Source organism: Curcuma longa, chromosome 5 (genome assembly GCF_044706935.1).
Source record: "Curcuma longa cultivar G26 ecotype Majalengka, Jawa Barat chromosome 5, ITB_CL_G26_1.1, whole genome shotgun sequence".
In the NCBI taxonomy this organism is placed as follows: Eukaryota; Viridiplantae; Streptophyta; class Magnoliopsida; order Zingiberales; family Zingiberaceae; genus Curcuma; species Curcuma longa.
The window spans coordinates 9,955,178-9,982,926 of NC_133865.1; the positions used below are offsets into that span (position 1 = coordinate 9,955,178).

Genomic DNA, 27,749 nt, shown 5'->3' on the forward strand with positions numbered 1-27,749 from the left:
GCCTGCCCAGTAAATTTTTACTTTCCCAAGATTCGAACTCTAGACCTGCAAGCTAAAATACTAAAGTTCCTTGAATCTGGTAACCAAGTGAGAAGCCCATGACCCATAGGTTCTCACTTGGTTACCAGATTCAAGGAACTTTAGTACTTTAGTCTGAGGTCTAGAATTCGAATCTTGGGAATGTAAAAATCCACTGAACAGGGGTGGAAAGTCCTAGTAGATAACGACACGGTCGATGGTCGACGACCCATGATCCACAGAAAAATAAGAGTCGGGATAAGTAGAATTTCCACGGACGGACGGCCTGGGTCGTTACACCGCTACCTTAGCGGCCCCACACAATAAATCGAGAAACTGCAGTCACGGTTGATGGTCGACGGCCCATGATCCACAGAAAAATAGGAGTCGAGATAAGTAGAATTTCCACGAACGGACGGGCTGGGTCGTTACACCGCTACCTTAGCGGTCCCATACGATAAATCGAGAAACTGCAGTTGATGTGTGTGCCTTTTAGTAAATTATTATAACTTTTTAAAAAATATATTGAAATATAAAAAAGAATCTAATATAATGAGATGTTGAAAAATGATTACTTAGGTGATAATAGAGCTATAAGTTGTAATTATCTTGACCTATAAATTGAACTTTTTACCTTGATATATATAAAAATGTCATATAATTGATTTCCTAATAATTTTGTAGATCGATAAAAAAGGATTTTATAAGTTAAGACGACTAAGCTACTAATTTCGTATTTAAGTCTTCAAAATGAGCGTTTAAGCTTGCTACTTAATTCTCTTCTTTATTCACACAACTCATATTAACTGTAATTTCTATGTGTTAGCGGAGCTTTGCGCCGGCGCCGGCGCCGTGCCGCATCTCCGCCGTCATGCCCTCCGCCCCACTCCCCTTCCTCCCCGCGACACCTTGCGGGACCCTCCGACAAAATCCACCGTCCCACTCACCTCCACCGACCGCTCTCTGGCGCTGTCTCATCCCCCACCCAGCCGCCCGTCCTCTCCTCGTCATCCTCTCCGCCCCCACTCACCAGATCCATCAGCCATGCCCGCTTTTGGATTCTTCCTAGCGTTCCATCGAACAGTCGCAGCCCCGCCCCATGCACAGCTCACTCGCGTGGATTCTTGCTGCCTTCTCTTCCCATCAGATCCAAGTGACAGGGACGGCACTCGTACTCTCAGCAAGCAACAGATGCAGGAGAACTATTTCATCCTGATCTCCATATTTCGACTTATTTTCAAGGGTAATTTTCAAAATACCTTCAAACGGGATAAAATGCTAATAATGCTGCAAAAGGTTGGAATCCGCCAACCTAACGGTCCCACATGATCGGTCCCTCGACCATCTGTAGAATCACGGTGAATGCGGGACTGACCAGGGCATGGTGGCCGAAGGATTTGGAAACATGGCACAGATTGATGTTATCGCAAATGCAACCATGAGCCCTCGAACCGTCCATCTCATGCTGCAAGCACCCATGCCCTGACCAGCTGACCCCGCCCGTGGGGCGGATAAAATGCTAATAATGAAACTACGTGGGGTGGAACGAAATGATCTCTGGACATAAGTAATCATCTCGCCGGTGGCAGCGCAGTCATCACCACCGGCCACTGCGAGTGGCTGAAGGATCACGTGCAGCGCTTCGTAGGAACGCCTTGTTGCTTCCCACTCACGTAATTTGCCGTTCGTCGTCTCTTCTTCTTCTTCTTCCTCTTCCCTGCTTCCGGCTGCATGCATTAATAGCTCTGCGAAAGCCGACGCACGCTACCTCGATCTCGTCGTGGCCCCAAATCTCTGCAATTAAACCACGCGCAATTAACGTCAGCAGAGTAGGAGAGGAAGGAGAGAGAGAGAGAGGTCCACACCCGTGGTTGGTGGATTTATTGCTTCGGTTCAGTTCATACCAAATCCAACTGGCTCCTCTGCTGCCACTCTCTTGTTTCTGCGCACGCTCTCCGCCTCCTCTGCTCTTGTTTCGGTGAGCTCTTGCATGAGGATTGACGAGCGGAATGGAAGAAAGTTTGGATGTGAGTGTGAGTCCCCGCCTTGTCCTCTGGTTTTTGTGATTTTGTCGAGCTCGATCTGATCTTCTTGTTTTGTTTTGTTTTTTTTTGAAGGAATTGAGTGGTGGAGGCGAGAAGGCGCAGCAGAGAAAACAGAGTGAAACGGCGGCGGCGGCGGCGGCGCTGAGTTGCCCGCGGTGCGAGTCTACCGACACCAAGTTCTGTTACTACAACAACTACAGCAAGCTGCAGCCGCGGCACTACTGCCGGGCCTGCCGCCGGCACTGGACCGACGGCGGCGCGCTCCGCGACGTGCCCGTCGGCGGCGGCCGCAAGAGCAAGCGCATCAAGGGAAACCGAGGGAGCAAGGGCGCCGACGTCGCGCAGCCGGAGCAGGAGGAAAACTACAGTAGCAGCAGCGCCTTGGCTTCGGTGAACGCGGCGCCGGAGAGAGGACTCGGTCCCCTGTTCTCTCCGGAGCCGGACATTCTTGGGGGCGTTCCCTTCTCGCCCTTGTTCTATTTCCCCGCCGACGATGACGGGCTCTTCGCGATGGAAAGCGCGACGAGGCATCTGCCGACGGCGAGCAACTTGAGCCACTGGGACGACATCATCGACCTCGTCAACCTCGAACTCAAGCCGCCGGCCTCCGAGCTTACCGATCACACTTTGACTTATCGATGATCACAGAATCACCTTACTGTTGCCGGAATTTTTGTAACAGAGGTTGGAACATTTCGGAGCTCGGGTTGTAAATTGCCTTCGTGTTTGTGCAGGCAAATATTAATTTCCATGATCGATCGAAGTTACTGAGCCTGATCGACATCAGCGAAGTTATCATTCTCATTTTCATTCACATCTCTCAATTTTCATGTTTTTTTTTTTGTTAAATCTGATAGAATATATATATCTTTAAAACTTTAAAAATAGATATTATCCACTTTTGATCTACATTCTTGTTGATGCGCTTGACCCTTCTCAGCATCAAACTCGAACGAGATTGTGAGAGGAAAGAATCGTAAAGCTATCAAGACCTACAATCACAGTAACCGTGAGTAGGAAGGTCAGGGGTTACCCTGACGCCACCACTCCGATGCTTAAGTCAGTTCTTGCGAGAGGAATAAAAGAAGCAGAAGATTAAGTAAAAGTCGAGAATGTGATTGTGCATACCTCCCTCTGTAAAAAGACGGACCTTATATATCGGTGATGACTGTCGTATCATGTCATCAGTAAGGTGGAAGTCTCATCATCGATAGGGTTATGTCAGAAGGCATGGGATATGTAGGATATATGTTCCATCACGTACATCTGTCAGGGTATTACCATTACTAGTGTCAATGAGACATTACCCATACAACACGATGGGAGGAGTGGTCTTTGATGGAGAAATACAATGAAAGTTCTCGGTCGGGTCAGGGTAGAGTCAGCTGAGTCGACCCCGCTTAAATCGGGGAATTGACTCGGCTCGAGTGGCAGAGCGCACTTAGAGGATTCAGACCCTCCCCCGGCTTGGTCTCCGAGTCAACTCAGCTGCTTCGATTGGACCGTCTGAGAGGATTCGACTCGGGTACAGACTAATAGCAAGTTCGATTTAGATTGAGGAGTCCGTTTCACGGATTCGGATCGGATTCTTAGGAGCCCGTATCCTAGAGACTCAAACTTGTGTTGTGGCGAGATCCCGCTCAGCTTCATTCACTCGGCTCGGATGTTCAAATGCGTTCGACTCAATTCGGGCTTATGGGGTTCGATACCCGTTCCTTACTACAATTCTCATAATTTTATGGGGTTCGACTCATATTTTTTTTATTTTATAATCTTAGGATCTATTTTATATATTTTTAATATGAAATTTTAATTGTATCATAATATTTTGTTGTTAGATCATATTTCCTTGAGCACTATTATAATTCGTATAAGTTAAATTTTGCTGAAGCGAAATAACATCCTCTTTGTAATATTAATTGTAATTTTGTAATTTATCTTTTCAAAAATGATTATAATTTTTTTAATTTTTTATTATTAGTTATAATTTTTTAATTTATTTCTTTAATGATTATGGGATCGATTGCATCAAATAATGAATTCCATCTAAAATAAGTTTCAACAAAAATCACCAATCTTTTGAAAATATGGTATTTATCCATATTATTCTTTATTATTTATTTTTAATAAATTTAAACGTATTAAAAATGAACATTAAACGTCTATATTTAACATAGAGCATATAATATTTATCTTTTAAAATATCTTTATTTTTTTTTCCTTTCATATTTTTTAAAGAAAAAAAGGTAGTTTAGAAAATATATGTTTTAAAATTTATATTTAAAAAGTAAAATAAAATAGAAGATTTAATCTTCTATTTCTTTGCTGGCGCGAATCTCAATGCATCACCATCATCGATCGTCCTGAGAGAAATGATGATGACGATGTACTCCTGCTGCCATTGACGATTGATCCACTCTTCGCCGGCGGAGGCGGGCGGCGCTATGGAGATTGCTCTGCTTTCGGATCACGTCTTTAGCCTCTCGCCTCCACTCGCTCCACTTTTTCTTCGTCGAGGCCGCTTCGATCCCTTGTTCCACAAATATCGTAACTTTCCTTACCCTCGGCGCCGGAGTCGGAAGCCCGTCGTAGTTTCCTTCTCCCTTTCTGGTTCTTCCGGTTTAGCTCCGATCCCGTCCAGGTATGGCGGGTGGGATGACCCAGACCTCCTTGATGAATCCTACAGATCCGGTAAGTTCGATTCCGTCCGGAATCTCTTAGCCTCTTTCGGGATTAACGAACGAAAGCATGGGTTCCTCTTTCTTTTGGGATTTCTCTCGGCTTTGGCGGTCTCTAGGGTGAGGATTTCTTCTATGGCCATTTTGCCTGTCTCGGTGGTGATTTTTGTGGCTGGATTCTCGGCTGGGATGAGCCAGGCGAGCGCCGCCAGTGGGTCAATTTGGGATTTTGATGTGAAAATCAAAGATGTGAGAGAATTCCTGAAAGATATGGATGAAAAGATTTCAGATTTGGGAAATGGATTAGCGGAAGGCGTCCAGTTTAATCGTATAGAGAAGAGTAAGCTTAAGGATTATGTTGACATTCTCAAATATGTGAGATTGAGGATTGTTCATGCCCAGAGGACGCTGGAAGATCCTGCTTCAGTTGTCAATGTGGACGAGCAGACGGATTTTGAACAGGGGACAAAGCAAAGCCAAAAGCCGAGCCGGAAAAGAAGGGAACTGGGGATGATTGCTTTTGACACTCTTCAGTTTTTCGGCAATCTATTGCAGGAGAACTTCACCGTTCTGAAGCCATCACAAGAGAGAAATGCAATTAAGGTAGAGTTCTCGGAGCAGGGAGTCTCAGTTATTGAAAAGACTGAAGCGAGTAATATTGCAGAACGAACTGTGATAAGTGGAAATGGTGTAAATTTATCTGGCAAAAAGTTTGTTAGTCCAAATCTCGAAAAATCAGAAGAACCCTTAAGAGTTGCAGAAGGCGCAGCAACAAATCAAAATAGCGGATCAGTTAGCGATGTGAAGAAATTCAAAGACACCGGAGATCAAAGATATAAGGAGGATATGTTGCCATTTGATGAAGAACTCAACAATCTGAATGCAAGTTTTCGCTTCAAGACAAAGAAAGAACAATACCAGAAAATGGTTTTCAGGCATCATTATGAAGATGCCATTCGGAATGATGGACATACTTCTATGGGTAGTAATTCAAACCAGAAAGCTACAAAAAATATAGACTTCTTCAAAGAAACTGCAGAATCATTGATGTTAGAACAGAAATTTGAGGTACACAATAAATCATATTTGCATTCTGATGATTATCATGGTAGCAATTTAAAGGATGAAAGCATAAGTAGCATTGGTTCTAACAACCAATCTGACAATGATCTCAGTGGTTCAGGAGTGAAAACTGATTATCCAATTGATGGTGTTAGAAAAGGCAAGATTGCATCTTCATTATCTTCAACACATTCAACTGATGGTGATTTTGATCAAAATGTCCAAGAAGCCTCAGAACTTCTAAGGCAGGCTAGGATATATATGAAGTCTCAAACTGATGAAGAAGCATTAGATGCCTTATTATACAAATCTGAGAAATTGCTTTCTGTGGCGGTTCATTTGAAGCCAATGAGTTTGCTGGCTGTAGGTCAGTTGGGTAATGCTTATCTTTTGCACGGAGAACTTAAGTTGAAGATTAGCAAACAACTGAGAGCTCTCTTATCCAAAAGTGATGCCATTCTAAATGAGAAGTCAACTGTTTTAAGAGCTAAGAAATTGGATACAAGAATCTTAAGCAGAGACAACCTTACTTCTTCCCTTACTGATGTTTGTGAGGAGTGTGAAGAACTACTAGGTAAGGCAGGAAGAAAGTATAGAATGGCTTTGACAATTGATAGGAGTGATATTCGAGCTCTATACAATTGGGGTCTTGCTCTATCCTATCGTGCACAATTGATTGCAGATATTGGACCAGTAAGTCACTAGTCTGAATATGAGCGAAAAAAAACTCAACGGGCATGAACCTTTATGTTGCATATGTTGTTTCAATAATTGTCTTTCCAGTTAAATTTGATGCTAAAGAGTCATAAACTATACTATCAAAGTCACAGTCAGCCAAAGGCCAAAAAAGGAGGTCACCGTCAACCTACATCTAGCAAATGAATGATAGAGAAACCTAACTAAAGTTAGAATTGGAATTTGCAAAGAAAAAAGAAGAAATTATTTTTTATAATTCAGTTATTTTGTGTATAAACCAAAGGAAATCTGAATTTTTACATTCTGAATTTCTTCTCTCATTGACATGGTAAAAGCTTTGATAGCAGCCTGGGATTCATTCGGCCGACCCCCAAAATTGGGAGACATGACTTGTTGCTATTCCTCTTTGAAAATTGTGAATCTGTTCTTCTGGAAATATTAGTTTTGGGTATCTAGAGGATTTTTTTTATTATACACCTACCGTATAATGTTGTGGCTGCTTCTTAATTTGTTACTCTGGACCTTCATGTAACTCTTTCTCTCTGTTCAATAATAAGTTATTCTACATGTACAGGAAGCAGCTGCTGATGCTGACAAGGTATACATGGCTGCAATAGATAAATTTGATGCTATTGTGACTAAGAGCAATGCATTTGCCCCAGATGGTATGAATTCATTTCCCCTTGCCCTTAGATTGTTAATTATTGATGGAATAAAGGCCTAGATAAACTTTAATATTGGTTTATACAGTGAACATGCTCAATAGAACATTGATATTTTAGGAGCACCAGGTATCTAGTCCTATACGACGTAGCTCATGCATCAATTTCAGACAACTGCCATTTTTACCTTGTATTCAAGTATTCTATCTTCAACTTTAGATTGTAATAAAGCATTCCTAAATGTGTAGGAGAGACCTAGACGCGTGATATACTGATGTTATGATTCAAGAACTGGAGTTCTGATTGTGATCTAAAACCTTTTGTTGTTAAACATCAAAATCATGTTCATTATCACTTAAAATCAAATATCATTGTCTAAAATGATGCAATATAAAACCATGCATAACAACCTTGACCTTATCTCTTTTTGATCTGTTTTGTTTTTCCATATACCAGGGAACTCCTTATAGGGCTTACTACAAAATCACCCAGTAGTTAGCTTTTACATTAAGAGAAAGAAAAAACATTTCATCATTTTTTAACTCATCGGCCTTGGAACCTGAAAAATATTGCAGGGAAGATTTAAGAAGCTTACTTCTAGTTTATCAGCTATCATTTTCCATCTTGAAGTTTCATGTTCCTGCCATTGCTTATGATTTTTGCCTTAACTGCAGTTATACCATATTTTAGTTTCTTTACTTTAATTTCGGCCTTTGAATCTCAACAGCACCATGCAATGCAAACTTCAATCATGTTCCGTTATTCGGGTTTGTCCTCCAAACATTTGATGCACGTTCAAGTTCTATCACTAGTCTTCAGTTAAGCAATCCCCTTAGAGATACGGACTTACATACACCCTGTCTGTCCATCCAAAGTCAGTTATGAATCCGATCCCCAGTCGCGACTTAGCTTCTCAGTAAACCATAAGTAATAGTTTCAGAAACATGTTTTCAGTCCCAATAATTAGTAACCTCTTACTTCAACTGAAACTATATATTATTTGTTTTGTTGTGCCAAATTTTTTGGTCCGTGCTCAGCCAACCATATTTCTATAAAGATAAAAGATGTTACTCCATGCCAGAAATCCTGTTTAGTTTGGGATTCTGTCTGTAACCCTATCTGTATATTCGATGTAGCCTTGTACAGATGGGGTGTGGCTCTGCAGCAGCGATCCAACCTGCGTCGAAACAACAGAGGGGAAAAGCTGAAGCTTCTGCAACAGGCTAAGAGCCTGTTCGAAGATGTGCTATATGTGGAATCGAATAACCAGCTCGCAAGGGAAGCCCTATCTTCCTGTCTTTTGGAACTCGATTACCATAGGAAGTGGTAACCATTTGCCTGAGTTTCAAACAATGGCCATCTTCATTCTACTTTCTTTCCTTAGAGATCGACATCATTTCTATTTCATGCGATGTGCACTGAAGAAGAAATCATACCTCAGAAAATATGGATGATAAGATCTCTGAAAGCTCTGATTCATCGACAATGCAGCTTTACTAGTATGATGAGCTAAAACTGATGTATGTAGCTGAGAATTGAGAAACGATGGCAATTTTGTGACTGTGAAGCAATTTGTTCTTGCATGTAATGTGATTATGATACTCAGAAGACATATTTCTGTACAAGAATTATAAAACTTCTTTTGTAAAAGGTAAAATTCATCATTCCAGTGGTTTTATACGATCGGTTTCACGATCATCTATAAAAAGATAAATTCGACCACGACGGAAGAGGATATTATTTCGGTTTTATCGAAATTTGAATCCTTGTCCTCTTTTGCAATTTTGTTCTGTTGTAACCAATTCAATTATGCTCTGAGGGCATTTAAAACTATTCGGATAAATTTTTATAGTGACCGGTACTACCGTCGAAACGATCCATATTCAGAAAATTCCTAAATCCTAAATTTTTAGATGCACGGTTTCATTGTGTTGATAAGAGGTTCCACTGTCGAGATAGCACCTTCAGTCAACAAGCCCCTCAAGGGGGATTTATTTGTTGCTAAGAAAACTCGAATCCGGAATCTCAGATAACATATGTCTCCATACTTATTATTGCAGAGATAAGTCATTTCAATCAGTAAAACCTAATAATATATGGAGTTGTCTTGTTAGTTGTCTGTTTATATAGTCATTCATATTAAAAAAAAAAAGTTTAATGAAATAAAAAAATATTTTTTAATTTGGTGAATCGCCTTTTAAAATTAACGGATTTGGACATTTTTGTCGTAATTGAGCGGTTCGGGTACAAAACAAACCCGACCCGTTTGCCATGCTGCTTGCTCTATTTAATGCTTCGGTGAGAGAACGTTTCACTCCCTCGTCTCTCATTCTAGAACCTCCCATGGATCGCCCTTGTCCTTGTTCACTCCGCCACCGGAGGCCATGGCTTCTACCTCCCCGGAGTCGCCCCGGCCGATTTCCACGAGGTCTGTTCGTCCCCTCTCGCCTCCCGCTAGTCGATCTTAATCTTTGGATTTGTGTTTATCGACTCGGGTCTTTTGAATCTGTTGTTTGGGCGCACGATTCGATAGGTTTGATGTGCCAGATTTGTGGGATTATAGGCGTGCATTTTAATTTTCGTTAGCATTTTCATATGTTCTTGATTCGAGTTCGTCCGATTTGTAGCATGAGTATCAACCGCTCTTCTGGTTCTCCAAATCGAGTTTTCCTAACTCTCTAGTTCTCTCTACTCTTACACAAACATTATTGTAATTTTATTGGATTGCTGATGTATTATTCTTTTCCATATGAGATTTTATAGATGCTCTGTTCTTGATCTTTTTTCGCGAGCTCACATTTTATTATGATACAGTTCAGGTTGATCCATATTTCTACTTGCAAAGATCAGTAAATTTTTGATCTGTTAAGCCTCCGCTACCGAACTGAATGATGCTATTGATTCTGTAAAGGGGCTATACCTAGTCTTGGTTTAATCATTTTGCAATATTAAACACTAAATTTGAATGATTTTTGGCTACTTATTGTGACTTCGTTGCAGTTGTTAAGTAGGTCCTAGAATTTTAATTTCCCCCTACTACAAGATCTTCATTGAACAACTTCTCAGATTTTTTTTTTATTGCTTTACTAGACAATCAACAAGGTTGCGGTGACATGGATGAGCACTCCACTAAATTGCACGTGCACACATGTATATATGGACTCGCATGCTAACACTGTCTTTATTTTCCATTGGCTCACAGAAATCAAGCTAATTTATTACTTTATCCCAACTTTTTATTTTTTAGAAGCAGATTGACATAAACTATTACTGTGCAAATGGTTAGACGTGGAAAGGAATGCTTTATTTGATGCTTTGGGATAATAAAATTATCAATTTTGATGTGGGATTTGGCAAAGCGTTTGACAGTTAATGAGCTACAAATTCAGTCGTAGAGAATATGAGAAATGATAATGACATAGTTAAGACAATGAGATTAAGGACGAATGTGATAACTAGGAGAAGCCCAATGATGATAATGCTTTATAAAGAAGATGCATAAGTGCTACAAGCTTATTATATTACATTTTCATGTTGTTCTTTCTTATGTGATTGGTGCAAACTATTGCTTATTGTTAACATGAAAACTACATTTTCTAGATTCGATTAATGTTGAGTCATTTCCCAATAGTGACCACATGCATTCATATGCACACACATCTTGCATCTATATTATGAAGTGATTCAATCACATACAACCCACATACGATTTTCAAAGCTTTGCCTTTATTTTGTCATATGAATTGTAATTTTCATCTGCTTGTTTGTTTTTCCAGGATAAGACATCAGTTTATAAATTGTTAAGACCATGTTCTTGACATTGGTAATTACTTAGGTAAATGCATAATGTAGTCTTACATAACATCTCAAAGTTCCATCGTCTCTACAGAAAGATCCACTTGCAGTGATGAGCAAGCTGACATCAATAAAAACACAACTTCCATAATTGTACTATTCTTTTCCATACTATCCTCCAAAGACCAAAGTAGATAGTGCAGTAAATCCGGGGGACTGTAATAAAATTCTTTTAGTATTAGTTATTCCTTCAGATTTAATGAATAACAATTTTTATCTATTATGCCAGTTTGAGATGAGAGAACCCGAGATGTAAGATCCACCGTTTGCAAAATTACACTCACTGACAAGGATGCTAAGGAAAAAATAGAGGATGAGTATCGTGTTAACATGTATGGCAAACTAGCCCTTGAGCTTTGTTCCTTAAATATCTTCAACCCCCATTATATCTTCAATTCATGTCATATTGTTGGACAGGATTTTGGACAATCTTCCACTTGTTGTACCTATGAAAAGGCTGGACCAGAATAGTCCTACGGTGTATCAGCTGGTTTTCATGCTGGAATCAAATATCAGCAATCTGGAGTAAATTTATATCTCCTATGAATGTTCCAAATATAAGAGAATCATTTGGTATAATATAATGGCCAAATCTAAGAGAATCATTTTTAAAGAATATTGTGAGTTATTTTATCTACAACCATTTATCATTCATTGTGAAATATCACAAGGATGTGGAACTTGACATTTTCAGGATTGTGGGATTTGAGGTCAAACCATTCAGGTTGGAAAATTCACAATCCTCATGCATCCCCTACCCATTACCTGCATGATCCGTTCCTCTTAATTTATGCCATTCTTTTATAAACTTAAATTGGTCAAATATATTGCAGTGTTAAACATGAACATGAAGGCCAGTGGAATGGTGTGAAAACCCGCTTGATTACCCTGTGACCCTCACGCCAAACGCTCAGTTGTGAACTCTGATAACCCACAGGAGGTGACAGTAAACAAGGATATTATATTCACATATGATGTTGAGTTTCAGGTTGGCCTATGAACTTCTCTCCCTTTGAACCAGTTTGTTTGCATCGAAGTTCTGATTCATTTTCTTTTATTTTCTTTTTTCCTTCCAGGAGAGTGACGTGAAGTGGGCTTCTCGATGGGACACCTATCTTTTGATGAATGACGATCAAATCCACTGGTTTTCTATTATCAATTCTCTCCTGATCGTATTATTCCTCACTGATGGTGGCTATGATTATGCTGCGGACACTATACAGGGATATCTCCAAGTACAACCAGCTTGAGACTCAAGAAGAAGCTCAAGAAGAGACAGGATGGAAGCTAGTCCATGGGACTTATTCAGGCCTCCAGCTAACTCGGACTTGTGCCCTTCACCACAATGTTTGCTCTTGCATTCCTTTGGTTTGGTATTTCGGTGCACTGTGTTTGTTGGCAGTTATATGAGTTTCAGGATGCCAGCCATCGAGGATCCTGTGAAAACAAATAAGATCCCAGAACAAGCTTGGTACATGAACCCAGTTTTCTCGATACAAGAAATTATAGTGCGGAAGTAGTTTATCTCCCTATTCAGATGCTAGACGCTTGTTTTTTTGTTAGTTTTTGTACTAGAATTATCTGGCTTATGATCTCTCATTCCCTTGCGGTTATTGTCTCGTCCAGAAAAAACAAAAACAAAATTCAGATTAGCCTTTATCCGAGTTACATATTGTATCATGCATTCAAAGCTAATTCAATACTCTAGGTAGCTTGAACTTATTATTAGATTGCGTTTGTGCTTCTATGAAATTACAAGTCATTATTGTTGATCTCTTCTAAGTTACATTTCGTTCTTGTTTTCTATGTTCTCGAAGCCATCACCGATTCAAGTGTAATTTGAGAAACGGACACCAGTTTTTTTGTAGTTCAGCAATAGAAAGGCACCGATTGAATCCAAGTTCAGTTAGTTTTGACATGTTCAATCGGAAATTGCAACTTGGAAGATGGAATGCTAAAACAAAGTGGTATGAGCGCGAGGCATTTACAGGTTGAATATCTGAATCTTAACATTTCGACTACACTCAACGCATTGTGCAAAGTAGGGTAAAAGATTGTGGGTAAAAGATTGTGATAATAGTATCTACTTTTCACTCTCATACTCTATTTCATAGAGCAGATCAGTTTACCAAGTGTGCCCTATCACACCATCCCGTAGCCTATCGTTAGCAATTCAGCATGTTCAATCATCATCAGTCATCCATTGCGCTATGCAGTTGTCTCAAGTTTGTTGCCCAATTAGGAGAAGAGCGATAGGAGGGTGAACGAGTCGAGAGGGTCGACCCAAGGAAGGTGTCAGCGGCGTGCCCAATCAAAGAAGGTGAGGGAGTTGAAGTTTGGACATGGCTGATGTACCTTGTCACAAGGTGTATGGAGCCTAGGAGAAGTCAAAGACTCTTTTATGATCTAAGAAAAAGCAGATAATAGCAAAACCAACACAATCAAACACTTATGTTAAATCCAGCAGCAGTCATTCCTATTTTAGATTCTTTCTTGTTTTTGCACATGATATTTGTAACAGTTTGAGGATTATTAACATTGTAAATTTATAGAATTGGGCAGTTCAAATTGTTTTTGACCAATTCAATTGCCTATCCATCTGATTAAGAAACCGACCTGATGAAGGACCTGAGTCTAGTTTTTCTCAGTCAGACAAGCCGGGTCCAGTCGGGGCTTAATAACTATGGTAATGACAATCAATCATGTTTGGGATTCAGATAGCACCATAAAAATATTTTAGATGAAGCATTCCTTAAGATGCGTGCTCCAACATTGTAAAATTTTTCTCAAGGTAAAGCAGATTACCTCTATTATACAACATGCACTTGAATTGCTCCATAGTAGTTTCTGAGATAAGTCAAGCAGAAAGATGATACCTTAATGACACATCAGCATGAACTCTTTGAAGATGATCTAGCCATCTTGACATCAGCAACTCTTGTACACCTTGCATAGGGTTCAAGACAACTCTATCTGCTTTTGCTGAATGGAAAGAATGAATTTGCATAAGCATGTATATTTGGAAAAACAGCAAACCATAAATCACAACTATTGGGAGTCATAAAATTCTATTTCACATTGCTATGCCTATCCTAGTGAGACTAATGAGCTAGACTAGCAATCAAACAAAACAAAGGAACAAAATAATTGGATATAGTAATTTGAATGCAATGCAAGTGAAAAGTCTTTTTTTTTCTTGTGATCAGTTTTGGGACATGAGTATTGTGTACGTGATGAATCTTACCTGGAAAATCCAAGTTGCTACTCTCCACTAGTGCTGCATCACTAGTTTATCATGGCTTGGAGTATGGATAAGCATCAAGTGTTGATCCATGGACAGCACTGGAAGAGCTCACATTACTACTCTCTGTGACTACTGTATCACTTTCACATTGAAGACCGGCTTCTGTAGAAGCATTATAAATTGATGGATGAATGCTACCGGGAAGTTGTACCTCACTGTTCTCTATTAGTGCCACATCACTTTTGCCATGGAGGTCATTGAGTAGAGGAGAATCAGGTAAGGGAGCATGATGTTGACTGTCAGTGTCAGAGTTATTGTCGTCTCTAACTACAATATTACTGTTTTCATCAAGATTGATGTTTGCTTGAGAAGAGTCAGCCCTCGGCGGATGAAGGTCACCGGGAAGGCTGACGGTGCTACTCTCATTGAGTACTCCATCACTTTGGGTCTGAACATCAGAATCTAGAGATGTAACTGATCTCTCTATCAGTAAAGCATCACTTTTTGCACGGAGATCATTAAGTATCAGAGCATCAGATATGGAAGCATGAAGTTCACTGTGAATGCCAACACCATCTTTAACTATAACATCACTGATGGTGGTGTCTGATACTGTTTCATGCTTTTCTTGGAGATTGGTATCAACAGAGGTGTCATATATTGGTGGATGAAGATCACAGGGAAGATTGTTCGTGTCACTATCCAAGGGTACTGCATCACCTTGGTTCGGAACATCAGAATCTAGAGAAGCAACTGACCTGCTTTCCGTCATTACTGCATCACCTTTGTCATCGAGATTATCAGGCGGAACCTCATATATACAAGAAGGATGAAGTTCATTGTGAATGTCAGAGTCAGTGGATCTGACTAAGGCATCGCTATTTTCTTGGAGAATGATGTCTGATACCATGTCACATTTGTCTTGCAGATTGGTGTCTGAACAAATGTTAGATGTCAGTGGATGGGTGTCACAGGGAAGGTTGGCGTCAGTGTTACTCTGCACAAGTACTGCATCATTTTGGTTCTGGACATCACAATCTAGAGAAGCAACTGACACTGACAGATGGTCACCTGGAAAGTCTGTCTTGCTCTCCTCTGTGATCCCTGTATCACTTTGCATCAGGAGACTGTTGTCTGGAGAAGCATCAGAAGCAGATGTATGAAGGACAGCAGTAGTGTCTGTTCTACCATTCCCAGCAAATACTAGTTCACTTTGGTTCTGGGAATTAGTGTCTATATAAGCATTAGATACTGATGGATGGTCACAGGGGATGTCTGCACAGATACCCTCCATGGGTTCTGCATCACATTTGTTTTTGAGATTGGAATCTGAATCATTCCCTAACAATGAATGAAGAATGTTTATGTTGCTGCTTTTGATGAGTGCTATATTATTTGTCTTAAAACATTGGCTTCTGAAAAACATTAGACATAATTAAACAGATATTACCTGGGGTTTCCAAGTTACTATGTTCTGATAGTGCAGCACACTTGTCTGATTGCTGGATGTCAGCAGAAGTATCTGGTGTTGACGATAGATATCTGAGATGATAACTGAGAAGTGATGGCCCAAACCATCCATATTTTCTAGCACTACTAAAAGCCATCTCGGCATCAGTACAGCCGCTTAAAAACTAGTTTGACGCTGTTGCTCTCCTGTTGGACTTCCACTATTGGTCCATAACGACTGAAAATCCGAATCAGATCAATTTCAGAAGGAAGAGAACTGGATCTATTGAAATTCAAAACCAAAGCTGTAGGCATATACGTATCAACCATCTTTGCATTGTCACTGATTATGGGCCTATCTGAGGATAGTACTTGCTTCATACTGGGACAAGCTATTCCAATTTGAATATGTTCTGTGGCTTGCACAACAGGAACAGAAATCAGAGCAGATGTTTGTCTTGAAGTTTTCCTCTTTCTCCTTTGAGCCGGAGTATGAACTTCGACTTTGATTTTAGTAGGGCGGTTATGAGATATCAAGTCAGACCAGTAAGAATCCATCATGTGATCAGTTTCTATCACCTCAGAAAAAACTGACAAAGCTTCGACTCTCCGTTTCTTATCCTTTTCAGCTCTTTCTTCCTCGAGATGTTTCTCTTCACTAGCAGAAGAAGAAACACAATAGTTCCTAAATTTAGTGAAGAAACTGCTTAGACTAGATAGATAATCATACCCTTCGATAGGATCTCTGGCTGCCAAATGCAGCAGCAAGAACATTTCATTTGGAGAGGCATAATACTCTGAATCATCTAGTTCAAAACTTGGGCTCTCCATCATAGTATCCCCAAAACCATCAGAAGCAAAGTCATCATATACGCTATCCCCTTTACAGACCTTCAGAGATGATTCATTAAAAGTTCTAAGATTAGAGGAAGACCCAGTCAGTTGGCTTGCAACACGACGTATATACTCTCCAACTTTAAAAGAACTTCTAATAGCTGGTGATGGTAGGTTCATTTCCGTATCTCCTATTGACTCTGGCCGTCTTTTCTTACTTCTCGCTGAGTCAGATGAATCAATGTCAATAATCTTCTGCCTCTTGCTAGAAGAACATGGAACTGAATCATGATCAGCTTCAATAAAAGATTTAATTATCACACCACTTTCTAGCTGAGAATCTTCAGGTAACATTAACTCAGATAAGCTCTTTTGCTTTTTCCCATCCTCCAATACATGCTTCTGCTTTTTGTGTCCTCTTGATCCCTGTTCTCCAGAATCACAGAGAATATGACACGATTGCTTGAACAAATCTTTCCCAATGCTTTCAGAATTTAAGTGTGAAATGTCGTCATCACAGTCAATTATCCCACCATCAAAAAAATTAAAAGAAGGAAGTTCAGGATAACCCTTAGACCTGTAAAATGCCTTCAACTGAGCATTAGCGAGCACAAGGCTCATGCGATCAGTATCATAATGAGGGAACTGAGCTAAATTTTTAATATATTCAAGTAGTTCGTCAGGTTCAAAGTAGCTTAAAATAGCAGGTCTGTCAAGCATATAGCCATTGCTACCTTTACGAACTCCAGCATTCTCAACCTTTTGGCAATTGATGCTGCCAACTTCAGGCAAACAGAAACAAGTCATACCCAACCCAATGCGTCTAGAGAACTCATCCAATGTACCATTGACTGCACTTGTGAACACATCTGAACTGCTTTGTTTTTCCAGTTGTGGGAAATGTATCTCAAAATGCTTCAATTGAGATTCATCACACCAAGCAAACGTCTTGTCCCCAAAATAGGCCACAAGAAAGTTATCCTTTTTTTGATATTTCAATGCCAAATCTGATGCATCAGATGCATCAAAAATTTGGCCAGGCCACCAAGGATGGCTCTTGACTTTGCCCCAAACAAGATCAGAAATAGAAAAACCGTATTCATCTTTTGAAGGAAAGTAGTAACAGGGATGTTGGCCAATATCTTCAATTGAAATTTCAGCTCTTGCAGCAACATGTGTGACTGTTTGCTTGTTATCATTTGGGAGTTCTTCATCAATCATCATATCTTCATCTGACTTTGCTTCTAAAACCAAATTTGAGGAGGAAACTCTAGCATCTCCCGCATTGAGTTTTTCATCAACAACAAACTGGTTCTTTGACATTAATACTTGAGGATTTGAAATGAAATCATTTGCTGTAGCACTACTTTCATTATTTTTCATGTTCCATCTATCAATTTCCATCTCCTCTGTTTCTGTTGCTGCACCAGAAACCCTCTCAATCATGTGTGCTTCTTCCAATAAGTGAATATCTCCAGTGTCAACTTCCACAACTCGAATGTCTATATCTGCATCAGATTCTGTTGAAATCATGAAACTAACATCTGGAATATATTCACCCAACGGATCTTTTTCAGAAATGTTTACTTCCATAATTGGGCCAGTCATCATATCTGAATTTATTTTATCATTATTCACTCGATTGTTTTCAACACCATCTGAAGACACTACACTGACCTTTTTAGAGTGTTTTTGCTGGATGGAACTTTCTTCATCTTGAGAATTCTGAATCAAGTCAACATAAGGCATCTCGGTCCCAAAAGTATTGTTCTCAGAACTATGTAACATGGAAGATTCACCTGCCACAGTTTGTCTATCCAACTCAATAGACTCCTTGTAATGATTATCCATATGGACAACTTCCATGTCACCAGTTAAGACGCCAGGAATATGAGTTGATCCTTCATTCTGAACAGAACTTCCAACTACAGTACCTTCTGTTCCATGACATTGCTCATTAATGGCCTTCCAATTCACCGCCTCCTTTTGTAAACCTTCAATTTTATCTGCAGTAGAAAGGCAATCCTGAGGTAGTTTGATTGCATTGCCATCCTGCAGTAATATCTGACTAGGTGCTCCATCAGCTTCAGCACCTGCATCCAATGCATCAGCTCCCGGGCCCATCTCTGAATCATCATTTGCCACTTGGATTACCATCTCTGGATCTCCAGAAAGTTCAATTCCATCGCTAGCCTCCATACACTCATCCCCTGTATTCACCTGAACCTCCAACTTGTCAGCTTCCAGAAATGCATGATTCCCTGATGAACATTCTGTGTTAACAAGCTTGCTTTCCAATTTTTCATCACCAAATTCTCTCTTTTCTGGTTCACCAAATACAGAAACTGCAACATGTTCATCTGGTGGTGTTAGTTCATCAACTTTCTGGTTCCAAACTTTATCAGATAATGGTCCCTCTTTGCATTCAGTTTGATTTTTAAACTCTAAGATCTCAACCTTGATACCCTCTGGACTTGGTGTATCCTCTGTTATCTCAACTCCATCCCCATCAAAATCAAAAGTGGTTGGTTCTGCATTCCCCAGATCATGGTCTCCACCAAATGCACTAATTTCAGGCTTGCAAGTGCCAACTCGGCTATGATGCTCCGAAGCTACTGAATCAAGGACCAGTTTATCCTGAAGAGGTGGAGCAACTGAATCACTGTCGAATGAGACATTTGACATGTTATCTTGCTTCTCTTCATTGATTGTATCTTCCTCCACAAGCTCAGCTTCATCTTCATTTTTCAAACACTCATCTTTAGCGACACCTGCTGTTTCCATGTAATACATTTCTACCTTTCCCTGAGCTTCATATTCATCTGCAGTCGCCAAATGGCGTTCCAATATTTCATGTCCTGCCAGCAGAATTCTTCCCTTTAGCGAGTTATCAGTGTGTGCAGCATTCTCCAAACTTGTTTTCTCTGTCGAAGAAGATTCAAGCTTCTCAAAGGTTTCAACTTCACTACCACTCTTTTCAAACTCGGCTGGCTTGATCTCATCTTCAACATCAAGCGCAACTACGTTCACTGTCTCAACCACATTCCTTTCAGGTGTATGGTAAGGATTTCTTGCACCACTTTGCTTCTCCTCTCGATTCCTCAAACTCTCTGTTATTTCTGCAGCGTCGCTACAATCCGCGACTCCGTCGGCATTCAAAACGCTTCCTTCCGAGTTACGAAAAACCAAACACTCTGCACTGATGCTTACTTCTCCTCCAGTATCAGAAACAAGTTCAGCACCTGAGTCCGTACTTCCTTCTTCCAGCTCCCCTGCGTTCAAGTCCAGGCCCGTGGTGCGCTCCTCCGATAGGCGCGAAGCCATTGAACAGGAAAAAACCTAGAATTTCCTCCTCCGCAGCTTTCGACAAACCACCTAAGCTAACGACAGCAAATCGTGAACTCAACAAACTTCAAAAGCACATTTCAGAACCCTAGAATCAGCTACGGAACCAGAAAGAGGGAGATCAAAGAAACAAAAGGGTGGGTTTTGGACGAATTACCTGGATCCTGCAGCTCCACCGCCCCAAAACGAGAGATTCGAAGGGACTCGAAGAGGGGAAGAAGAGGGTAGGGAAGGAGACGAGATCCTCGAATTCCATTAGAGCAGGAAGAACGTTTGCAGGGGCGGAAAGGGCTCGTCTTAGATAGTCAATGGGCCTGACCCGGGTTGGTTCTTTGCCCGGACCGGCCCATTTCTTATCGAGCCGGTTTTCTTTTTTTTTTTCAATATACTCCTTAGTTTCAAAATTCACCCTCAGTTTATTTATTTTTTAAATATACCCCTTAGTTTCAAAATCATCACCCTACCTTTTTACAAAAATAATTCTCTATTTTTATTTTTTCATCTACAATGTAAAAATAAGATAAACGATTCATTAGTACTCAAATACTAATCTAAAATGCTTAAATTTAAATTAATCATATTTAATTTATCTGATCTTATGTATTTCTCTTATAGTTATATCTAAGTTTATAACACAATTAAATATTTAACTATTTTTTATAATGGAAAGATTTAACAGTGAATTTTCAAATGGCACACTCAAAGTTTCAGAATTCTTAAAAGGCACACTAGTTTTAGATTTTTCAAAAGGCATATCGAATTCTCCTTTTACTCCTATGACAATGGCTTATTATTTTCTCTTTCTCCTTTGCATACAGTATTTTCTCTTTTCTTTCTCTTAAATTAACTTAAAGTTTAATTTAAATTTCATCAATTTTAATCGGCATAAATAAAGAGGCTAAAATAAGTAATATAAGCATCGTTGGACTCCTTAGAGCCTCAAAAATCTACATGTCTTGAAATGAATTCAATAAACCTGTCTAAATCAATTAATAAATTTTAATCGAAATTCATTAATGAACCTAAATTATTTAGATTTTTACAAACTTACAACCACTAGAAAGGGCTAATCTGTAGAACATACATATGGTGTCATACATTTGTTCTGATCAAGGAACAACATATGTCTCGTATCGAGAGATCAACACTATCACATGCCTAGTTTGATCCCAAATCAGACCCAATGTGAGACTTGATCTCTCAAAAACCAAGACTACGTTCTAACTGAAAGTTAACATAATATTATAACACCTCTGAAGAAGCTGAAATAAGCAATAGGGGCATTGTTGGACTCCTTGCAATCTTAGAAACTCACATGACCTGAAATGAGTACAATCGACATGTCTAAGTCAATCAGTGAGTTTTAATTGAAATTCATTAATGGACCTAGGTTATAATCGTGATCCTAGTCTTCATTAGACTAGGCCCACGTTGGAATATGATCTATGATCAGACCAGTTCACATTGGGACCTGATCTGGGATTAGATCAAGGTCGTGGTAATGTTGATCTTCCAACATCATGCTCATGTTGTTCCTCAATCAGAATCAAAGTTTGACACCATATGTACCTTCTTTTCGCTCAACCTTTTCTAGTAGTTGCAAGTTTTTAAAAATTCAAATAGCTTAGGTTCATTAGTGGATTTCGATCAAAACTCACTAATCGATCTAGACATGTCCAATTGGACCAATTTCAAATCATGTGGGTTTTTGACATTGCGAGGAGTCTAATGATGCTTTCCATTGCTTATTTTGACCTATCCAAATGTGCTCCAATGTTATGTTAACTTTCAACTAGAATTATTATCCTAGTCTTTAAGAGATCAAGCCCATGTTAGATCTGATCTAGAATTAGACTAGGTCCATAGTAGTGTTAATCTCTCAATACCAAGCCACAGTGGGTATGATTTGGGATCAAATTAAACCCATAGTAGTATTAATTTTTTAACATCAAGTCCACGTTTTAGAATTTAAGTTTAAATTAAAATTTAATTTAAGAGAAGAGAAAAGAGAGGAAAATTGTTACTTGCAGAGAAGAAAAGAAATTTTAATTTAATTTAAAAGGGAAGAGAAAAGAGGAAAATTGTTACACGAAGGAGAGAAGAAAGAAAGTGAAAAGGTCAACTTTAATAGAGGGTAAAACGAAAAAGATGTGCGTCTTTTGTATATTCTCAAATCTCGATGAGCCTTTGAACAACCCTAAACCTTAATTATTTCTTTAATAACTAAATAGACTATAATATTGTTCCAAAATATTGAAATATCATCTCAGGAAACCATTTTCCATGATTACATAAAATTGCCAACACAATCCAACACAGCTGCTCTGTGAAGGAACAATGGTAGAGATCAGTCAGTTCTTGGAGCTGCAAACTTTCAAAGCCTCAAAACTTAGACAAGCATGAACTCAAGCCACAATATTACAATATCCGGCAAATTATTTACATCAATACGCAACACTTTCTTCTCGCAAAGGACACAATTATGGAATATTTACACAATCCTGTTGTAAAATTGGTGATGGCCAAACTGCATACTCACAAGAAAAAGGGTTATTTGAATCTTTTGGTTGAATCTTCTGAGAGGAGGATGTGTACATGCTTGAGTTTGAGTTCTTCAACTTTATGACTGCATGATGAAACTTCATGTGTCAATGGTAGGAAATGGAGAGCCATTCATGTTCTAGTGCTTCACTAGCTGTCGGTCTCCTCCTCGGGTTTATTTGGAGCAAATAAGAAAGAAAATCAACAAATTTGGCATCAGAATCTAGCAGCTGATGCGACAGTGAGGAACTCTCGGGTATTAGGTACTCAACTCGGCCTGTTTCCTGTAATGAAGATATGTTTATCGGTTTTGTTAGAACATTGGAGCGTGCCCGAAAGTACAGAGTACATAACTGCAAGCAAGCATTCATGACAGCTAATTTGAATGAGATAGCTGCACTCGGCAGGTATTTGATCATGATTTCGAATAGATTTCTCATTTCTTACAAAGCCATGGAAGATTTCAGCTGTAATGCTCTTAGGTTTTGGTTTTCTTTAAGTGGCATGACTAAGAGTTCCTATGTTGAAAATGCATGTTCGATCATGAACAAGCATTCATATGATCTCAGATTCCACCATGAAATATAAAACTCAGCATGAGAAAGAAAATCATTCGGGGAGGGAGAGATACCTCATTCATGTGATAAAGATCATATTTTTCAGTGAAATATTTGCTTGTTTCCAGTCCCAGTGCAAGCATCTCCTCATCAATTGGACCGAGGATCCCGATCATCCGAGCAAGTATCATGGGTACTGAGTCATTTGGAAATAGTACCTGAATAGCAGAGAAATTTTAGACTGTAATTTGTTTGCTGTGTATCGACACATTTCTAGAATAAATTAAACTCAATTCATTGCAACAAAATGCAAGACACTAAACGATCATCCTGAACCTCCATCTTTGAACTTTTGAAGTCCACTGTCACTGTGGAACCAACAGTTTCAAAAGTTGAAATTTTCAAATTGATTGGTGGAACTAAGACCGCAGAAATATCAAACAAAGATAATATCTAAATGTAGCAGAGAACACAATAAACTTTTTCCTAGAAGATCTTGTTATGAAAATCTCAACATTTTCAAAATAATCTAGAAACTGAATGAGAGGAGAAAAAAAAACATAGTGCTAGAGTCTGATAAATCTCTAATAGTTGTCCACTTATCCTTGCTCCTTTGGACTAGAGACTTCACCCGATGAATTGGTGAAAAAGAAAATGCTCAGAAAGTAATTGAACCATTACAGGAAAGTCAAAAAAATTATTTTCCTCCATTTTGACAGCAGTTATATTTACATCATACCATGAAGGCTAACATAAAGTCAAATGTCCACTTTGCTTTGCTGTAAGACTATGGAACTATGTCGCCTAACACGCAAAATTTTTATGCACCTCACCAAAGTGTGTAGTATTGTATGTTTGATAAATTAGGTTAGAAAGATAAAGAGTGGAACTTACATCACCAGTATACAGCTCAGCCAGGATGCAACCTAGGGACCAGATATCAATCTTATATCGTGTGGCATAACACAGTCATGATCTATAGCAAGTAAATCACATACCTGTATTCTGGACAATGTATAGTATTCCACCCCACCAGACTCATGATTGTACTTCTGAAATTCATACAGGTTAGCTTTCAACAACTCTGTAACAATGAAAAGATGTTCCTGCAGCATTTAATTGATGATATCAGGACACTTTGTTTGTCTACAAGAACCAGCATGCAAAAGAAAGTAGAGTCAACATTTTGATATTATGTGCTAGCTACCAAAGTATGTGATAAATATACAGCAGGAAGCATATATCAGAAGGTAAAGCAACAAAAAAAAATCAAAAATCAATCTTTGATGAAGAGAAAAGACATTAATAGTACAGATGTCTAATTACAGCTTCAAAATTACAGATAATGGGAATTAAGATTAATAATACAGATGCAAAATTTTGGAAGTCAATAAACAAATCCATATCAATAAAAAAAAACTTCCAAGTGATGAAACAATAATATAGATTTTGCACCACTAATGAATTCTAGGCCACTCTTAACATAGCATCTCCATGATAAATGACTGAGGTTATTAGATCAGGCCAGGCAAAGTAGGTTTCGGTTCTTGCAGGAGAACCTTGAGTATTGGCTATCATTCAGCATCTAAATGAGGTTGGCCAAAGTGCTCTCCTTGCCAAGATGCTGCAGTTGCTTCATATGGAATAAAGCAGGGTGGAATATCAGTGGTTCTCTGATCTCGAGTCCACTCTCCTACCCCCTTGCAAGAGTGATTATTTATAGGTTTGCACTGATGAAAGTTAGTTATTTGTCATTAATTATCAAGGCCAAGGACACATGTTATTCCTGCTTCTTGGCTTACAGTAGCATGACCATCTGTTATGTGCAGCAAGCAGCTGGTGCATGTGTTTTCTGTTCCGCTGGAGCATTGCTAGTAAACTGAGCCCTGTAAATGTTGGTGTTGCCCACAGGCACATGTCACTTCTCCTGATAAAGGAATATAAGTTGGATGGAGTACGTCTGCTTCATGTCCAGTAGCAAGAACAACTGATTGGAAGGCACCATTTCTACTGACATTACAAGTTTTTCACTTCTCCATCATCCTAATTTTGTTACTCGCATTTTTACCTTTAAACTATTCCAAGCAATGTGCATGATCTGTACTACGTTCATAAGTCTTGCTTAGTAATAGATTGGTGGGGATCTTTCCCTTCACTTTTGTTTCAGAAAGAAAACAACAACAAATAAGAACTTTTATATTTTATACCAAATGAAGAAATAAGAACTAGACGTCCATGAGGAACTAAGAAACAAGTGTTTGACATTCTGACGGAGTTAACATATACAAATTATTTTATTCAAAAATAGAATAACATAGACAATACCTGATAGTAGAAGTAGTCATAAAGGCGCAATAAATGGTGCTCATCAGAAGGATCATGTCTGTTAACAAACTTAAGGAGTTTAATCTCATCTAAACTCTGGTCAAAAAAATCCTTATTGTTGTTTATTATCTTAAGGCAAACATCCATTCCTGTATGAAGATCATGAGCCTGAACAACCTTGCTAAATGCAGCAGAACCAAGATACTCTGTGATATAATATCTGCCTCCTATAACTGATTTTAAGACAATTGGAAACTCTTTGTTTTCTTCAAAGCCAGTCCTGAAGTTGATGCACAAGAATTCAGCACATTTGTTTTCTGAAGTAGGTGCGTTATGTTGCACAAAAATGGTCTAGATGGAAGTTATGGATCCAAACCTGTTTTTACGGTGAATTATTCTCAAGTCAAATATTTCTAGTTCATTTTCATGAGAATTATAAAGACGAAGCTCATCACCAATATCAACCTCTAATTCCATGTCAACAGCTTCAGGTTCCTGTAATTCTTTGTTAGCTATCCTACAATCCCCATCTCCATGGGCAGATTTAGCACCTTGTTTGCAAACTTCCTCTTCAAAAGGTGATATACTGTAACATTCTTTTTGCAACTCCCCACCATCCATCTTGTTCACCAAAAATATGTTTCTGTTATATGAATCTCCTTTGCTATCGTTTTTTATTTTAGTATCATACTCTGCACCACAAGCAAACTTCAATGAGGACAGAAACTGCAAAGGAAAAGATTGCACATCAATATGTCCCTGCAGACATTATAATGCAAGATGTTTAACATATTTTGATATAAACTTAACTAATATTACTCTGATTGATGGAGGTGCAGCAGTATGGGTACGAGATATAGCAAAAGGAAAAGAATTATCCTGACTGAAGCTATACAGTACAGAGTCATATGTGAAATTGGCACCAAGAAGTTAGAAATTGAGCAATCAAATAGTGACAAAAAAATTGTTTCCTTGAGTATGCCAATACTTGACCACTAATAATCATGCATGCCATTTTATTAAATAGAACAAAAGACACCGCAAACTCAAGATCTTATAAGTGAGTCTGAACACACTGTAAAATATGCTAAGAACAAAGCTCAAATAAAGGATTAGAAGTTATGGACTGATTCAATACCAATGGGAGGGTAACTACCAGTACATGAGTCAGCATGCTAAGTAGTATAGCTAGTATCCAAGTGAAAAACGTATGTAATGAATGAACCAGAGTGCATGCTGCTCTTTGGATAGACCAGTATTCTTGAATCAAATCATCATCCTATTGTGCAGTTAACTTTGCTCAAGGTAGATTGACAAAATGATGCAGCACCAGAGACTTAGGAAGAGAGAACTCATAGTGGTCAAAACCTCATCAAGAACAGGAATGAATGGAACAAGGTGGTTGGGATCTCTTTAACAGTTCCAATAAATGGTCAGTCTCCTAAAAGCATGTCTAACTTTTACCAAAGTGTTTTTCACAGAATCCAAAAATAAGAAATAGGTCCTAGTTATTACTTAAACTTCTAATCTGCATCATCAAAATCAACCAACACATTTTGTTAAGAAAAATTGATGGTGAAATCATAAAATATGTTCAGATAACAAAATAAATAGAACATAATTAAAAAGCAAAGAGCTCACTTCCACGCGTAGTATCATTAACCACATTGTGATCAAGTGGCTGCAGTTTTTCCTCTGTGATATCTGATTCTGAGCATTCTTTACCTTCAACTCGACTTCTATCATGAAACAGATCCTGTTCTAAAATAATGGTATCAGGCTGCTCATGTATCCTTTTGAAGCAAACCTCATTCTCTCCACATTCATCTAACCTCTCTGTCTGGTCATCCAAGATCTGATAGCGACCATAAACAGCAAAGCTTGAGCTTCTAATCATTTCAGCAACCTCCTCATTTTCATGGATCTTTGATCCACTCCAGCCATCACGAATTGGGAGAGGACAATTGTAGATATCAACAGATCCCTTACGACCAACATGGTCATGCTTATGCCTATGTTCGTCTTCTCCAAAATCAAACATTTCTTGTTTCTCAAACTGATCCTTTCCCTCTGCAGACATGATGAACTTGTCCTCGCTGTGCAATTGACCAGAATCTGTTTGGACGAATAGCATATCGCAATATTCTCCAATCTGGTCATCATACCAATAGTTATTATACTCTCTGGCTGTCCCAAAGTCTGATTGCCGATCGGTTGATTCCTCATCCGATCTAGACCGAGCAGGTGACCAGACTCCATAGGGATTCAAAAGTTCTGTTCCATGAAATCCAAGTAATTGAAAAGGTTAAGAAGTTACTCAGATTCATTACAAGCTCGTTTGCAATTGATCTTGAAATGAGAAATAAGCACAAAAAAAGTTCTTTTTGAAAGATTGGTTCTCGAATAGGCGACAACAAAGCATCAGAGAGCCGAGATTG

General features: G+C 39.0%; 4 protein-coding genes and 1 pseudogene across 8 annotated transcripts; 3 read left to right on the forward strand and 2 right to left on the reverse strand.

Annotated features, from left to right (window-relative positions):
- Nucleotides 1–1,631: 1,631 nt before the first annotated feature.
- On the forward strand, nt 1,632–2,817 carry LOC141828953 (uncharacterized). Of its 2 annotated transcripts, none has more exons than XM_074716346.1 (2): nt 1,632–2,051; nt 2,136–2,817. In XM_074716346.1, the coding sequence occupies exons 1-2, from the start codon at nt 2,028–2,030 to the stop codon at nt 2,703–2,705; spliced, it is 594 nt and encodes a 197-aa protein (XP_074572447.1). In that variant the 5' UTR covers nt 1,632–2,027; the 3' UTR covers nt 2,706–2,817. The 2 variants fall into 2 exon arrangements, with proteins under 2 accessions (XP_074572447.1, XP_074572448.1); XM_074716347.1 differs by having other exon boundaries at nt 1,632–2,045.
- A 1,625-nt stretch (nt 2,818–4,442) lies between these two features.
- LOC141828853 (uncharacterized) lies at nt 4,443–8,833 on the forward strand. 3 transcript variants are annotated; one of them, XM_074716238.1, is made up of 4 exons: nt 4,443–6,496; nt 7,074–7,164; nt 8,298–8,487; nt 8,546–8,833. In XM_074716238.1, coding segments are annotated over exons 1-4 (2,271 nt in total). In that variant the 5' UTR covers nt 4,443–4,507; the 3' UTR covers nt 8,547–8,833. The 3 variants fall into 3 exon arrangements, with proteins under 3 accessions (XP_074572339.1, XP_074572337.1, XP_074572340.1); XM_074716236.1 differs by having other exon boundaries at nt 8,298–8,833; XM_074716239.1 differs by having other exon boundaries at nt 8,308–8,833.
- Nucleotides 8,834–9,432: 599 nt separating this feature from the next.
- Nucleotides 9,433–12,551, forward strand: LOC141829842 (transmembrane 9 superfamily member 8-like; annotated as a pseudogene).
- Nucleotides 12,552–13,734: 1,183 nt separating this feature from the next.
- Nucleotides 13,735–20,137, reverse strand: LOC141829372 (uncharacterized). Its single transcript, XM_074716827.1, is given in 5 exon segments — nt 13,735–13,998; nt 14,261–15,601; nt 15,711–15,879; nt 15,881–19,923; nt 20,046–20,137. Coding segments are annotated over 3 exon segments (5,448 nt in total). The 5' UTR covers nt 19,868–19,923; nt 20,046–20,137; the 3' UTR covers nt 13,735–13,998; nt 14,261–14,309.
- A 2,060-nt stretch (nt 20,138–22,197) lies between these two features.
- On the reverse strand, nt 22,198–27,531 carry LOC141829606 (uncharacterized). Of its 2 annotated transcripts, XM_074717117.1 has the most exons (6): nt 26,953–27,531; nt 25,688–26,003; nt 25,312–25,591; nt 23,985–24,092; nt 23,061–23,204; nt 22,198–22,713 (listed from the first exon to the last, which is right to left on the reverse strand). In XM_074717117.1, the coding sequence occupies exons 1-6, from the start codon at nt 27,443–27,445 to the stop codon at nt 22,537–22,539; spliced, it is 1,518 nt and encodes a 505-aa protein (XP_074573218.1). In that variant the 5' UTR covers nt 27,446–27,531; the 3' UTR covers nt 22,198–22,536. The 2 variants fall into 2 exon arrangements, with proteins under 2 accessions (XP_074573218.1, XP_074573219.1); XM_074717118.1 differs by lacking the exons at nt 23,985–24,092; nt 25,312–25,591; nt 25,688–26,003; nt 26,953–27,531 and adding an exon at nt 23,881–23,928.
- Between the last annotated feature and the right edge of the window lie 218 nt (nt 27,532–27,749).

Coding starts and splice junctions, on each gene's coding strand:
- LOC141828953 (XM_074716346.1), top strand. CDS start 2,028: ATGGAAGAAAGTTTGGATGTGAGT. Junction 2,052..2,135: donor AAGAAAGTTTGGATGTGAGT/GTGAGTCCCCGC, acceptor TTTTTTTTGAAG/GAATTGAGTGGTGGAGGCGA.
- LOC141828853 (XM_074716236.1), top strand. CDS start 4,508: ATGGAGATTGCTCTGCTTTCGGATCACGTCTTTAGCCTCTCGCCTCCA. Junction 6,497..7,073: donor TGATTGCAGATATTGGACCA/GTAAGTCACTAG, acceptor CTACATGTACAG/GAAGCAGCTGCTGATGCTGA. Junction 7,165..8,297: donor CAATGCATTTGCCCCAGATG/GTATGAATTCAT, acceptor TATTCGATGTAG/CCTTGTACAGATGGGGTGTG.
- LOC141829606 (XM_074717117.1), bottom strand. CDS start 27,445: ATGCTATTCGTCCAAACAGATTCTGGTCAATTGCACAGCGAGGACAAG. Junction 25,592..25,687: donor ATAATTCACCGTAAAAACAG/GTTTGGATCCAT, acceptor CATCAACTTCAG/GACTGGCTTTGAAGAAAACA. Junction 23,205..23,984: donor ATACATTGTCCAGAATACAG/GTATGTGATTTA, acceptor TCTGCTATTCAG/GTACTATTTCCAAATGACTC.